Source organism: Camelus ferus, chromosome 11 (genome assembly GCF_009834535.1).
Source record: "Camelus ferus isolate YT-003-E chromosome 11, BCGSAC_Cfer_1.0, whole genome shotgun sequence".
NCBI lineage: Eukaryota > Metazoa > Chordata > Mammalia > Artiodactyla > Camelidae > Camelus > Camelus ferus.
In genome coordinates, this window is record NC_045706.1 from 13094949 (window position 1) to 13111123 (window position 16175).

Genomic DNA, 16175 nt, shown 5'->3' on the forward strand with positions numbered 1-16175 from the left:
GCTTGTCAGTCCATGGCTTGGGATGGCACGTCTGTGGTAAGAAAATGGTGACCCTGCTTATGTGTGAATGCAGCCCTGCTTGGGAGACATCCCCCAAGGTGGGTGCCTTAGTGCAGTGCACAAACTGCATTGCTGTTTTGAGACATTTCTTATGTTAAGACACCCCTTAGAGGGGTATGTGCACAGCCTCGGCATTCAGGGCGCTGGCAGAGCGCCAGAGCTTTTTTCTTGGGTTCTGGCTTGGGGTGCAAATGGCCTGAGGACAACCCTTCCTGCCTGGAGGTGGCACAGCTCTCCGTCATCAGGAGGGTTCAGCTGAACGGAGTGAACCAGCCGTCTGTCCCCTCAAGCCTCACCTCCTGTTCTGCCTCGCCCTCTCCCCTCCCCAGGGACAGATGATGAGTGTTTGGGAGGAAGGATTCCACTCCGTGGGAGACCAACTGGGCTGGAATGGCATTGCCTCTGTCTTTAGTCTCAGCACAGTCAGCACCAGCTGTGCTGTGGCCTCTGTGGGCTGAGCTGTGCCAAGGCTGTTCACGATAGAAATTGGGGAACTCTAAACCCCCACCTTCCAGGTGCCCAGGCAGGTGGAATCTTCCAGGGAGGGGGAGAGGAATTTTTCATCCATCGCTCAGTTTGAAAATGTGCTTCATTGTAGAGGACAGGGCGGCCTGAGTCTAACTGCCTGGTGATGGGGGCCGAGTGGCTTCCCAAGTTCTCCTTGGTTATCCTGCAAGTGCCCCTGAGGTCAGCAGATGGCCTGAGCGGGAAGTGGGGGCCAGACAGTCTCCGTCCCCCATGGCGGCAAGGCCCTCGTGTTTCCCATCACTAAGAATTTTCCTGAAGGTTCCGTTTGCCAAGTTTCTGTCTAGGGAGACTTTTTAATCCTTGATTAACAAGCCCAGAGAAACATGATGTAAAGGAAATGCATTTGCTGCCCTTGTGCATAAGCGGGACCCTGCCTGTCCCCTGGTGTAAGCACATGGCTGCTTTCTCAACAGCAGTTGGATTGATTTGATGATGGAGATGATGGTAATAATAAATAATATCTATAATTTATCAAGTGCTTGCCATGTACCAGGTTTTACAGATATTATTTCATTTATTTATGTAGCATTTTACAGTGGTCCTATGAAATGTATCACTATGTCAGGATGCCCCTCTCCCGCCCTGCCCCCCCGGCCCCCACCTTTTCCAGGTGAGAAAACTGAGGCTTGGAGAGGTTAAGTAGCTCACCCCAGGGCATGCCTTTGGGAAGTGGCCATGCTAGGATTTGAGGCCAGGCTTTCCTGACTCTGAACCTCTCTGTTGTCATAGGTCCTCCCAACCCTGATATTTGGACTTGAAGAATTCTGGCTTTTGAAATGGAGAGCCCTTTTGGGCTGTGGCACTCCAGGAAGGGTGGGCCACACAGCCTTCTGAGCCTGAAGGCAGAGACAGCCAGCAGGGAGTGCCCTGTGACAGTGACCGCCTGGCTTCCCCCACACTATTTGCTCATCTGTGAAATGGGGTTTTACGTTAACTCCTCTCAGTTTCATCTTTCAAAAGAAATGATACCTGTGTGGGACCTGGTGTTGGGGGCAGTGCAGGGGTGCAGGCTCAGTGGCAGAGAGCTCTGAATCCAGCCGGGCAGCATCCTAACAGTGCAGCTTCTTTCGTAACCTTCTAGGCCTTACTTTTCTCATCCATTGAGTGGGCATAATGACAGGACCGCACAGCCCCCTAATACAGCAGGATTTCATGAGCTACACCTGTAAGCTCCTAGCTTGGCATGAAATTCACATTCAGTGGGTGCTGACCATGAAAGCTTTCCTGATAGATTTCCAGGTTTGTACATTTCTAACAATTTCAAATTAATAATTGAGTTTAATAATCTTGCTAAAGAGCCTAAACCAAAAAAAGCACATACATCTCTGATCCCATGAAGGAATTCAGCAAATGGTGGGTGGAGGCCGTTATTTATTTCCGAGGGTTGTTTCTCAGGCATTACCTCCTTTGTTCATTGAGACATAGTGATAGAGGTCCTGAGACTCTGGATTCCCACTTCACAGAGGGAGAAGACATGCCCGGAGATGTGTTTTTCCCAGCTCACAAGCCAGTGTCCAGGTCTCCACTTTGTCCGCCTGCCACGCCATGTTCTGCATTGTCATCAGGCGCCATTCTGTTTTCCTTACTTTCCTCTAAGAACAGCAGCCAAGGAGCCAGCTTCAGCTTTGCCCCTGTTCTGAAGCTGCCCTGCTTTGGGAAGACATGGCCCTCCATCCTGCGGCCCAAGCTGGCTGCCCTGCTTGAGCGTGGAGGACGTCGTGCCTGCACCCTGGTCACCGCAGGACACCCCTTCCCTTTCTGGAGGCCTCAGCGCTTGTTCTTTTAGTACAGAGGGTCCCAGAGTGACATGTGGCATTGGCGCTGTGGCTCGCCATTCCTCACAGGGGTGAGGAGACACCAAGGCCTTCACTGAGGCTTCTTGTCTCTCCCACATGGAGCTGGGGGCCCAGTGAGTCTGCACACAGCAAAAAGGATGTGTCCTGGTCCTTAGAGAAACCCAGCCTGTCTGCAGAGGTGGCTCCTGAACTCTCAGAACATGGAGGGACCGCAGTGGGCCAAGGCCAGCCCACTGCCTCCTCTGAGGCTCTGGGTTTGCAGGGGTGGTTTCGAAGTCTAGGAGGGCTCAATATCTGATGCACTCAGCTAGTGGCCAGATGCCTGCTTGGCTGCCTGCAAGGGGGCCGGGTGGGTCCTGCGGAAATTGACTCCTTCCAGGGCTGTCCAGACCTATCCCAACAGCCTCCACTCCAGAGCAGCCAGCTGGACGTGTACCCTCACCACTGGTGACCCAGGTCTGAAAACTTCCTAGACCTTCAAAGTCCACATATAGGTCCAAATGAACACATATTCTTACTAGTTTGTTCATTTACTTCACAGATGTCTGGAGCACCCACCATGTATGGAGCCAGGTGCCCTGATGGATACACAGAATAAGAAAAATATCGTCTTGCCCTCCTGATGCTGGGCAGATGGATGTGAATGGAGTTGCTCTGTCTTTTATGTGTCTTTTAAGCCAGAGGAGCCCCAGGCTGAACCGTGGCTTGGTTAACTCATTAGAACTGCAAATTCCCAGCATTCCCAGACATACTGGAGTTGCAACTTTCAGGGTGGGATCAGCACATCTGTTTTAACAAGCGCTCCAGGTGATTCTGAGGCACATCAAAGTTTGAGAACTTCTACTCTACAGTTTCCCCTCCTTCTTTCCTGTATATTTTCCTCGTAATTAATTCTTGATAAAACCTGGCTGTTTCCGCAGGCCTGGGTTTTGTCAGTCAATCCCCAGGTGTTGATGAACAAGTTCCCCTCTCCTCTCCACTGAGAGAGCAGAGAAAGCTCTCGTCCCTTATAATTCTCAGAAGTGGAGTTCCTGGGAGGATGGGGCAGAAGTGGGGTGTACTCCAGGCAGGGGAACAGTATGTGCAAAGGTCTGGAAGCTGGATCAAGCACAGAAGTCCAGGGTCTATAAAAGGTTTAGGCATGGCCAGGGATGGGGGTAACAGAGGGAGATGAGGTTGCAGAGGGCAGTGGGAGGACTTTTAAAAGCCTGGGTGCTAGCAGTGTGCTAGACTTTATGCTGTAGAGGATGGGAACGGAAGGCCCTGCCATGGTCGAGTAACGTGAGCAAACCTCAGTTTTGACCAGACGGCTCTGACTGCGGGGGAGCATGACTTGGATGGGGAGACCCAGAGCGGGAGACCGGGAGAGGCTGTGTGGGAGCCCTGATAAGGGTCAGCAGGATCTGGTCCAAGGTGATACTGGTGAGGTTGCAGAGGAAGGGTGATTGTGAGAGACGCTAAGAAGTAGAAATGACAGGAAGTGCAATGAGAAGGGAGGGAGGAGTCTAGGAAATCTCTGGTCTGGGAGATACGGTGGTTGCACTGACCAAAGGGGACATCTGAGAAGACAGGCAGGTCTGGGGGTAATTGGAGAGCTAGTCTCACATTGTTGAAGGAAACTCAGCATGGGTATTACTAATACCCTGACTGGGGAGTGGTCAATGTTTCATTAGAGAAAGACCTCAGTGGCCCTCTATGTCTATGGCTAGGTACTGAGTCTGCTTATGGGCACACATAGAAACATCCACCTATCCATCCGTCCAACCATCTGTTCGTTGATCGATCCATCCGTCCAACCATTCATCCACCCAACACTTATTAACTGCCTGTGACAAGTCAGGAGCTGAGAAATCAGAGATGAAGGCATGGCCCTGCCCAGATAAGCCCAGAGTCTGTGGAAGAAATGCCAGGGGGACAAAAGTATTTTAATGCTGTGTATGGGGTGATCTGGTGAAGTCCTTCCAAATGCTGTGTCCTATTAGGCAGGGGCTGTGAGGTTGCTGGATGTAATGCATGAAAATTAGTAGGAAGACCTTTTGGTCTAGAAAACATTTCCGCACCTCCCCCAGCAGCTGCTTGGACGTACGTGTGTGTGCACTGTGGTTAAGAGAGACATTGTTAACTGCGCCCACTCATGGTCTGAGGTCGTAGGAACTTGGAGATCTCACTGTCTCTGGGGAAACCCCGCTGCCCTCATTCTCTCTCACCGGGGCATCCATCTCCTAAGCCATTTAGTGGGGAGGGTAACTGGAAGATGCCGCCCAGTGTTAGGATGGGCCTGACGCAGCCCCCCACTCATGGCCTGAGCCCAACGCTGTGGTTTTCTGCCACTGTAAGTGATTGGTTCCATAATTATTATTTAGCATTTGGAGAGCAGCTATTTTACACTCAGGGTTCTTTGTAGCCAGGAGGGTCTCCCGGTTCATGCCAATAAAATTCCCATTTACTCTGGACATCAACCACGGTGATTAAAAAAAAAACCCATAAATTATTTACTGAAATGGAAGTTCGGCCACGGTAATAATGCATGAGTTCAGCTAGCCATGCAGCCTGCCATAGGGTAATAAATTTTTTTTATTTTCCTTTTTAAAAGATATTAGCCAGTAGCCTACCCATGACCTTGAGCTGATCAATTTTCAAAGATGGCACTGCAGGGAGGGCATATAAGGGGAGAAAAGGAGAGCCTTTTTCAAATAGCCTGATTTTAGGCAATTCTCAGCAAATACCTGTTATCTCACAGCCAGCAGGAAAAAAGAAATGAACGTACATATAAAAATGTATATTGCATTTTTATAATCATAAGGACTAGACCTTAAAAGTCCTTTTGAAATTGAGCATTTATTTGATAGGACATAAATCTGAAGGCTAGCAAGGAGGCCTATTTGGAAAGCTGAGGAGTCACCATTGCTTGAGACTACCTGTCATTTCGCATGAGCCTGGAGCCTTGTAAAATAAAGTCAGCCCAATGGTTCTGTCTTCATCTTTAAAAATGTTACATTAATGGAACAGAATCGATTTTATGTCTCTCAGAAAGTCCACGATTCTGCTCACGGTCATTTGCTGACTAATGTCTCCAGCAGAGAAGAGCAACAAGCAAGTTCATGAATTATGGCTGTCTTTGAGGTTCTCTTATCAAGGCTATTTTTTTATTTTAGGAACGTCTGTTTTGATTAAAGCCATTAGAGCCAGGAACAAATGAAAATGTGTCTGGATCTTAACATGCCTTGCATTTTTTAGCTGGAAGCCCAATGAAGCCTGCACTTTAATTCTCACACCATTAAGGCAAGTGATGAGTGTTAACCTCACAAGTTCAGCCAGTTCCTCCTCAGCTACCTGGTTTGGGGTCCTAAGAAAAATCCTGTGGCAGAAGACTTGTTGGTTGAGTTATATTTTCACTTATTTATATCCTCTAGTTGGCTGCATAAATATTTTTATTTACTTATATATCCCTCTTCCCTGCGAAAATTATTATTTAAAAAAATTTGGGGGGGTGGGGAAGTAATTAAGTTTATTTATTTTTAATGGAGGTACTGGGGATCGAACGAATTGAGATCACCAAATCCCTCTGTGTTACTGCCTTTCAGGGTAACTTAGTGCTTGAAATGGAAGATGCTTTTAGTAGCTGTTTAATCTAGTTGGAACAGTGGAGTAATTATTTCTTAAAACTCCCTCTGCCCTTGACTACACTTCCAGCAAAGCATTTTTCTTTCATCTCTTTTAACCAGTGCCCTCTCCCTACTTCCGCAGATGGGTGTCAATTTTCTTTTCACCAGCTTCCTTTCTCTCTTCCAAGCCTGCAAGAAGAGAACCTCTATTCTAGTCTGACTTTCAGTTTTGCCTTTCTCTTCTGACTCTGATGTGCCCAAATCACTCTGTGTTTCCTGAACTGGAATATCACGTAGGCGGGAGTAGCCACAGGGCAGATGTTATAATATTGGCTTTACAGAGAAGTACAAACAGGGTGACAGTTAATGACAGTCAGTATTTCTTACTGCAGATAATGGCTTGTGTTTAATTGGTACCCAGGACACACAGCATGTACGTTGTACATATAAACATTCTAGGTATCAACACTCTCCTATTGTCTCTTAGCTTAGATCTGTCAGTTATCCACAGATCAATAGATAATATTCCATTGACCCCGCTGTGTTTATTCTTAATTGCTTACCTATTGAATGAAGGCTCTCAAGATTGGTTGGGACTGTTAGCACACCAGAAACTTCCCACACCCCTCAGGGGCTAAAGTAGACTTTTCCATATTCTTTTCCCCAAGAATTTTTGAGCACCTCTTTGACATCCTAAATAGTTAAGTAAAGACGGATTGGCTTGAGAACAAAATTGTCACTGTAGGTTTTGTCTATTCCTGCCGTGGCCTGATGCACATTCACTGGTGAACTATCTTTGATTTAGGACAGATGTGGGCAGGCATGGTATGCGTGGGTCTATAAAAATGTTACTTCTCCATACCTTCTATGCAAATCAGTTCAAAATCATCGCACAATGTAGCTGCATTTTAATTTCTAATGGAGGAAGTCCATGAAGTTCAATTGGCTCCAGGCTTGGCTAAGTGATCAGCAAGTCAAATGATTTATTTTGTACTGAACTGGAGGCAGGGTGGGAGGGAACTACAGGAAGAAAAAAAAAAAAACCTTGGTTCCTGTCCTCACATATCCTGGAGTCCCCTGGGGGCCCAAGGCATGTGTTCAGTGTGTGGCCCAACACATGCTATTTTGCAAGTCAGTGGGACATGCTCTCAGAAGGGCTGAGTGATGGGATAATTAGAACCAAGCAGACAGCGGGGTGGATGGTTTGTCTGCAGATAATAGCTTGTTTGCTAATTGCCAACACCAGATTTTCTGGGCAATTAGACATTTGGTTTCTTCCAAGACCTTCTGTGCAAATGTGGACACATGGCCGCAGGCCTTCCAGGTAGCAGGTGGAGAGAGGGTGGCTCCCCGTGCAGGATGGCATCTCTCTGCCGGTGCCCAAGGGGCGGTGGGCAGGGCAGACTTCTCACCAACAGGTGGAAAGGGCCATCGGGCTGGCCTCCTAGTGGAGATGCCGAACACCCCCCTGCTTTTATGGAGGTGGGTGCCATTGTGCTGGGAGATTAGCAAAGAAGTTGAAGTTTAGCAGGCTGGTCCAGGGGCCAGGTGCACATCTCCATTTTCTTTTCAAGACCACTGAGCCATGGTGCTAATAGGGATCAGAAATTACTTCCCCTCTCAGATGAACAAGTTGATATTTTTAATAAAATTTTTTTATTATGGTAAAGTATATGTAACATAAAATTTGCTATTTTAACCATTTTTAAGTGTGCAAATCAGTGGCAACCATCACTACTGTTTCCAAAACTTTTTCATCACCCAAAATAGAAATTCTGTATTCCCCATTCCTCCCTACCCCCAGCCCCTGGCTACCTCTAATCTACTTTATGTCTCTATGAGTTTGCCTGTTCTAAATATTTCAGTGCCTATTCTAAATATTATACAATATTTGTGCTTTTACATTATTTGTGCTCCAGCTTATTTCACTTAGCATAATGTTTTCTAGATTCATCAATAGTATATCATGTACAAGAATTTCATCTCTTTTTACAGCTGAGTAATATTCCATTGAATGGATATACCACATTTTGTTTATCCATTTATCTGTTGATGGATACTTGGATTGTTTTCACTTTTTGGTTTTTGTGAATAATGTTGCAGTGAACATATATATACCAGTATCTGTTTGTATCCCTGTTTTCAATTCTTTTGGGTAGATACTTCAGAGTGGAATTCCTAGGAGTGGAATTAGGTCTATGGTAATTCTATCTTTGACTTTTTGAGGAACTACCAAATTGTTTTCCACAGAGGCTGTACGCATTTGCATGAGATATATACAGGGGTTCCAATATCTCCACATCCTTGCCAGCATTTGTTACTTCCTTTTTTTTTTTTTTTTAATTATAGCCATCCTAGTGGGTGTGAAGCAGTATCTCATTGTGGTTTTGATTTCCCTAATGACTAATGAGTGTAGCATCTTTCACGTGCTTATTGACCATTAGTATATTTTCTTTGGAGAAATGTCTGTATAAAAGTCCTTTGTCCCCCAAATTGATTTTTGGCCTCTGTACTTACTGTTTCTGCACTTTTCTCCTACAGGTTAGAATTGAGTCTCATTGGGAGGACAGGAACATACGTCTGCAGAGAGTGGAGGGGGCTATGCAGATTTGAAGCTTCACATTCACTCTTTCATGATTCATTTTATTCCCTCCACCCATTTGGCACCCACTGTAAGGATGCTGTTTGAGTTCTCACCAAGCAGGAAAAAGAAATCAGTGAGCGTGTGGGATTAACCAGAGTGACTGGGCAGCAAAGGCAGATGGACTAGTGCTTCCTTGAAGCAGACAGGTCTTTCTCAGATACTTCATACCCTCTGGGTTTCCTTGACCACAGGTATTGTTTTAGCAAATTACCCATTTTTTTTTCCCACCAGGTATTAGCCTGGGTGCTGAATGGAGCAGTATTTGCAGAACACCTTGGATGGTACCTGGGATTTGTTGGTGCCCGGGGTCGGGCCATCATCTCTGCAGAGGGAGCCCACAGTCCTTGCCCTGCTGCTCTGCAGGCCCTGCCAGTCCTGGGCACTGGACAAGGATAGCGGGTGGAGCTTCCAGCACTGATGGGGACAGGACAACTTCTCCTGGGGGAGAAGGTCTCAGAACAAATGTCTGTGCCTGAGTAATTGCAGGAGCAGTGGGGGAATCGACAAGATGATATTCATGCCGCCTTGCTATTGGCTCTTCTCTGGCTTGACCTCATGTCTGTTGTGGGGCCTCTTCTGTGGGGTCCAGGAATGCTAACCTATCTGCCTTTCTGCTGTGGTTTTTCTTACTGAATGTCAAAAACCTTCAGAATCACTGAAGAGAGATGAGCTCCCCGCGTTCTGGTGGGCCTCATGCCAGAGGAGGGAGGTGATGCAGCCACTAAGCAAGGGAATTCTTCCTGGAAGTTTCACTTATGTTCTGTATTCCTACAATGAGGATTGTGCATCTCGGGGGTAGGGTCCCCCACCCCTCTGGGAGCTGCGGGCTGTGGATGCTCTCCCAAGAAAATGCATGCACAAATTTGCACATCATCTCAGGAGGCTAAAGGTTCCTCTGGTCCATACTGGTGCCTGGGTTAAGAACTGACTCTATGGAGGCATGAGCGAGGAGTTATAATGGATCTGGGGAACTGGGCAGCATCTCTGCTAAGTGGGAGTTGGATGGCACATAGTGAGAGGCCTGGTGGTCACTGGGAGAGAAGGAACGTCTCCTTTAGTCAAGTTTTAAATACCAAATATGGAGCAGGGGTGGGGCATAGAGCAGACACCCTACCTTTATGGCTGGAGTTCAGCCTGGCCCCCCGCTACCTTGCTTTCCAGTGGCAGCAGCCCCCGGAGGAGCCAAGCCTCGCAGCCCCCATTGCTGCTCTCTGGCTCAGCCCGCACCGCTTCTAAGGAGTGCACTTGTCTTTCCTTTCAGAAGCGGCCCCCACGTCTGCATATTCGTCTCCAGCCCGGAGTCTGGGGGACACAGGAATAACGCCTCTGTCCCCTTCCCACATTGTGGTAAGAAGTGTGTGTGTGTTCGTGTGGGGTCTGTGTGCTGATCACCTTTGCTCTCTGAGTCTGCTCTCACGTGACCGGCCACGAAGCAGCCCTTCACGTTCACGGGTGGAGACTGAATTGTCCGGGTGCCAAGCCCCATCCCCACTCTGGGTCAGAAAAGGCTTTCCATGGTGTGGCTGGTGCTTTGGAGCCATTGGGTGTGGGTAATATGAGCAGGCAGGGTGGGAGCAGCTCTTTAAAGATTCAGGGTTCAGAGACCGCGAGGCATCCTCTCGGAAGGAAGCAGCCACAACTGGCTGGTGGGCGAGTCAGTGAAGCACCATGGCTTTTCCGCTACAGTTGACATCTGTGTCCAAAAGCTGTGGCTGTAGTTGCTTCAGCACCGGCTTGCCCGGGAGAGGAGACCTGGGCAGTGAGGGGGTGCTGGAGCCTGGGCATTTGCTCCCACCCTGCCCTGCACTGCAAAGGGTATTGCTGGGCAGCCATTCAAGGGATTTACAGGTAGCTAACCAGAGAGAAGTACCCTGGGGAAAGGGTGGCTTTGCATGAGCTGCTCAGATCCGCAAAGAAGACCCTGCTGAGAAGAACTCTGGAGCCTTCACTAGGTAGGGGCACCGGCTCATCCTGGCTTTCCCAGAACTGTCCTGGTTTTACATGGAAAGTCCTACATCCTGGAACTCCCTCAGGCTTGGGAAAACTGAGAGGCTTGGTCACCTATGGCCAGGTCCTGTGGTTTTCAAACTCTGTACCCTGAGAGTTCCCTGTAAGAGCTTCAGGGTCACCTTGGAGTGTGTGGGGATGGGGGGCCATGTGAGGAGAGGCCAGATGTGTGGGGCTCGCATCCCCTGCTCCAACCAGTTCACTTCATATCCAAAATTTATTGGTTTATAATTTGAAGTTCTGTGGATGTTAAAAAAGAAAAAAATCTACACTGCTTAAAAAAAAAAAAAAAGATTTGGAAATCTGCAATGGCCGGACCTACTCACTTGACAGATGAGGAAAGGCTCTAGACCCTAAGGGGACAGGACTCACCAGGGTCTGTGGCTGGTTATGGCAGGGCTGGGCAGGGTCCCTCGTGTCCTGAGCCATACTCATATGCATGACATGCCTGGGCAGATGGAGGGGTCACCTGGCAGGTGCACAGGGCACAGCTGAGCAGTGTCTGGAGGTCTGTGCAGGGACTAGGAGAGGGCAGTGGTGGGAGGATGGTGTTACTTGATGAACTACTGGGCTCCTGGCCAAGGTGGAGAATTTCCGTAATTAGCAGTGTTCATGCACAGTTGATAAAGGGAGTGGCAGGCAAGTGCGGGCAGGTGCCCTCAGCCAGTTAGCCTGGCCCCCCTGCTCAGGAGGCACCTCCATTTCTCCAGGTCACTCAGGTCGGGGCCGAGGCAGGCCTGCCCTCTCCCTAGGGCTCACCAAATGGCAGCCTTGAACCAGAATGTGGATTGTTCTTCTGTCTGCAGTGGGTACAGGGCAGGGTAGAACCTTCCTGAAAGCCAGGCTTGGCTGCCCCCACCCACCCCCAGTACCCAACTCTGTGTATCTGCAGAATGATGCCGACCCGAATGTCTCTGAGCAGCAGACATTTCTCGTGGTGGTGGCCGTCGACTTTGGGACCACGTCCAGCGGCTATGCCTACAGCTTCGCCAAAGAGCCAGAATGCATCCACGTGATGAGGTGAGTGCTGGGGGCATGTGCTGGCGCCAGTCACTATAGCTCTGGAGACTTGGGGGAGGGCCCTCCCAGGGGAGAGGGATTCATTCAATGAGAAGGTAAATGGCACTTAGTAGGTGGTCGATTCCAGCCCAGCCTGGCCCACACTCAACTTGCCTCTTTGGGAAAGCCACTTCTCATCTCTGGGCTCCAGTTTTTGGTCTGTAAAGTGCTGGTTTAGCTCTGACTTGGTTTGGGGAAGGGCCTGGACAGTATGTTTGAAAGCTGGCCCGGGTGATTCAAGCATGCAGCCTGGGCAAGAGAGGCTGACTTATACGGTGTCTGTCATGGAGGAGATCCAGGCTCTGGCTCTGCCACCTACTCTGTGGCAATTGTTGAATCTTCTAAAGCTCAGTTTCCTCATCTGTGAAATGGGGATAATGGGCAGTACCTGCCTCACAGAGTGTGTGTGTGAATGAAATGAGATTTCCTATCAAGTGTTTGGGACGTAGTAAAATGTAAGCCTGGGAGGTGCTAGTTCTCCAAGTGAAGCCATGAGATGACCGTAACCAGAGTGGAAGGCACTGTGCCTGAGGGAGAGCAGGGTGGGGTGAATTTCAGCCAACTGAACCTAAAAGGTCACCCTGAAGTTGCCCTGGGTCTCCCCACTCCCTACCCCCCCCCCCATGCCCACAGCAGCCCTGGCGTGCACCCTGTCCACATGTGATCGCTGTCTTTGAGGAGCCTGGTCCATCCTGGAAACAATGCTGGGTCCCCCAGTGTGGCCCACGCCTTCCTGCAAAGTCTGCAGTCCCTCAAAGCTTCAGGAACCAGGGATTTAGCACCCTGCTTTTCCAAATCTAAGGATGGCTCTGAAGTTACATTTTGATGGGCTTTGCAATTCCTTCAGCTGGTAATTGCAGAATTTAGTTATCACTCCCGGAATAAGATCTTATGCATTTTTGTAGAGGGCTGCTTAAAACATAAGTCATAAGTGTGATCTCCACCCCACTCTTGGTTTAGGCTCCACTTTTCCTCTGGAAAACCGGATGTCCTCAGAGGCTTCAGAGACCCGTGGGTGTCGTCTCATCCGGAAATAGAAGCCGGCTCTCTTAGAGAACCCTGGTGGCAGCATAGCCCTCGGTGTTCACTTGCCACCAGGATTCTGCCTCGGGTTAGCTGGACGGATGCTGTGAGGGGTCTGCTCTGCCATCTCCCAGGTGGAAACCCCGCATAGAAAACAGCTCTTTATTAAAAGCTAGAATCAATGTTTATCAGCTTCTACAGAGTTGTTTTAAAAATTTTTATTTTGAAGGGATAGTCATACAATGAAATTGAAGGAAAAGAAAAAAAAGAAAAGAGCAGAAAAAACTTTGAACTTGCTTGGGAAGAACCCTCGCAAAACCTCTAGAGCTCAGGGTCTCCGGGGACGTGATCTTAGTTACTACAGAGATTTTGGAGGGAGGTTCTACCTGAGCTTTATTTTAATCAGAACATATTAACATAACCATGATCCAGACTGACAAAGTTACGAATGATAAAGTTTAGTTTTTTGTATTTGAATAGAAGGAAGGAATAAAAATTTGAAGGGGAAAAAACTCAGGAGGTTCATTACTTACTGAAAATGTCAGGGTTAATAATAATGGAAAGTCCACTTCTGAAAGGTTGTGTGTGGAGCACACCCCTGGCCCAGGTGCCAGTGTCTGCCTGGGACGGTGATCATCCCTGGGTCTCAATGGGGTCACCATGCGGACTTTGGCTCCTTGGGTAGCAGCCTGCATCCTGATAGGGCTTGACTGGGAAACTGGCCAGGGATGATTGCAACCCCATCTGCATGGCAAGTCTAGGTGGAGGTTGGCTTTCCATCTGGACTGTAATGGTCCCACTAAAGCTTAATAATGCAGTGTCGGGAGCAGGTGTGAGCTCAGCCAGGAGCACGGCCACCTCTGCAGAGGGCAGGCCAGGGACAGAGATGTGCATCCCCTTACGTACTGTGTCTCTGCCAGAGGCTGCTCTTAGGGGTCACATGGCTGATGGCAGAGGGAACCCAGGTCCAGCAGCAGAGCCAGACAAGAGGGCATCCTGGCCTCTGAGCCGCTGGGGCTTCTCTGCTGGCCCCAAAGGAGGGAGAAGCATTGAGTCACCTGCCCTCTCTGCTCGCCTTCCTTTCCTCCTTTCTGTCTGAGAGGAGGAAGGAAGCTTTGCTGGGGCTCACCTTGCTCCGTCACCTCTCCCATCACTTCAGGATGTGATCCCATTGCATCTGCCTGCCTGCCTGCCTGTCTGTACTCACCTCTCCTCTCTTCTGGCTCCTCTTCAGGATATGGTCCCTTCCCTCCTCATGTCCCGTCAGCGCTCTCATCTGCCTTGTCACTGTGACTGATGGATGGAGTATGGAGGCACCCAGGTCTGCTTCCTGCCTGGATCTTTTCTGGAACCCCAGGCTTGCGTCTTCAGGCCCCTCCTGGGAGTTCAATGCCAGCACATTCAAGAAAAGTGCTCCATGTTCCCTCCTGCCTCCTTCTTGGCCAGGGCTACTGGTTTCTGTGAAGGGCGCTCTCTCCTCTAGGCTGCCAAGCTTGAAACCTTGGGGGTGCCCTGGCTCCTGCTCACCACCGAGGCCAGTTGGCCGGATTCTCCTTTGGATGGCTCCTCCCTCTGTCACCCCCTTTCTCTTCCCCTGACTCTACCCTTCTATGAGCTCCCTCACCTTGAGGCCGGAGCCTCTTCCTCAGCCGCCTGGCAGCCTTCCTTTGCCTCCCTCCCTTTGGTCCAGTTTGCTCTGGTCAGCAGCAGTTCTGATTCTGTCCTGCCCCTGCTCTGTAGCCTTCAGTGGCTCCCCATTACTCACAGATTAAATCTGTAATTCCTCAGGGTTCCCTTCAGCCTGGTTCCAGCCACCTTCCCAATCTCCTTCTTGCCCTTCTGATGTGCACAATCACTCTTCTCATGATGGTACATGCTCTTTCTCTAACCTACATGATCACTTAGCATTCCCCATACATGCCCCATGCTGGCCCACCTCTGAGCAGCCTGCAGTGTCCTTCCCTCCTTCAAGATCCAGCTGTCTTTCACTCCTGTAAGTCTCTCCTGAGCCCCGCATCCTTCCCCCGGCCCCACCTCTGGCACCTCTGAGACATTTCCCCGGGCCCCTCATTCCCACCTGGTAAGGCAGGTATTTATGTGTTTGTTTATACCCTGCTTGTTTCAGAGAGGATGCAGGCCAGCTAGACATCTGCTACTGAGTGCTCGCAAATTAAAAAACCAAAACCCAAACCAACCAAACCAACAAACGAAAAACCTTATCTACTCTGTTGTGAGTTACTTGAAGGCAGAGGCATAAATGTTTCACCTCTGTGTCGCCAGCGCCTCACACACAGTAGATGCTCAGTAAATGCTGGGTGAAAGGATGAAGCAGACTTTGTTACTGAGCAAGAACCTGGCACTTGTCCCTTCCATTTTTCTTATTAACTGAAGTTGTGTCTCTAGTCACCACTCAACCAGCTGAAGCAGAGTGTGCCTATAGCGGCCACCGTGGGCACCCGCGTCTAAAACAGTCATGCACATAGTAGGTGCTCAAATCAGTGCTTCCTGCTCTGGGGTTATGCCAGAAGGGCCCATAACCTCTGCCTTTCCTTGGTGGCAGGCGATGGGAAGGAGGCGACCCTGGGGTGTCCAACCAGAAGACCCCGACCACCATCTTGCTGACTCCCGAGAGGAAGTTCCACAGTTTCGGGTATGCTGCCAGGGACTTTTACCACGACCTGGATCCCAGCGAGGCCAAGCAGTGGCTGTACCTGGAGAAGTTCAAGATGAAGCTGCATACCACTGGGGTAAGCCAGCCTCACCCTGGCTCCACGTCCCCAGGTTTGAGAGCCGAGGTTTCTCCAGCTCTGGTGGGGGTGGGGCTGGGGCCCCTCAGGTTCTTCCCAAGCAGAAATTAACGTCCATTTACCTTGATTTTAGAAACAATCTGCAGCACACAACACACGGCACCTTCTGATGTACACATGAGCAAGAGGATGTTCAGAACATTTAGCAACTTGTTTGCCTTGGAAACTGACCAGTCAGAGTGAACACTGGCTGGATGGAGCGCAGACAAAGGGGCTGGGGGATCCCTGCTGCACCAGGACATCCCCTTTCAGTTTCTGGATTGTTGGGAGACCAAGGAATCCTGAAGGAAGGACTTGGGGGCCTAGGGCCCATCTGGGGGACCCAGGGGCAGTGGCTACTAACTGACCATCAGGAAATAATAACTGGCTCATCAGCCCTCGGTGCAGGGAAGGAAGTAGCTCAGGAAATCAAGTGCCCAATAATTGGAGGCCCAACTCCCCAAGCAGTTCTGCTCCCAACCTGCCAGTGTTCGGTCAGATGGCCAAGTCAGTTAGGCCCTTCCTCCAAGCGTCATGGAAATGTTGGACCATAGGTTAGAATTTTTTCAATTTAAGCATTTTATCCCTTAAATTTTCTGTAACTTTCAGTACTTAGAGATGCAGGATGGTGACAGTATTCAAGACCACAGACCCTGAGGCCGGACGG

General features: G+C 49.5%; 1 protein-coding gene across 5 annotated transcripts in view; it reads left to right on the forward strand.

Moving 5' to 3' along the window:
- HSPA12A (heat shock protein family A (Hsp70) member 12A) overlaps positions 1-16175 on the forward strand; it is a 272940-nt gene that overhangs the window by 229054 nt on the left and 27711 nt on the right. For all 5 annotated transcript variants that reach the window (XM_032490815.1, XM_032490816.1, XM_006183476.3 and 2 more), the window contains 3 exons: positions 9895-9980; positions 11533-11660; positions 15283-15469. In XM_032490815.1, the coding sequence (XP_032346706.1) occupies positions 9895-9980; positions 11533-11660; positions 15283-15469 (401 nt within the window). The remainder of the gene's footprint in view (positions 1-9894; positions 9981-11532; positions 11661-15282; positions 15470-16175) is intronic.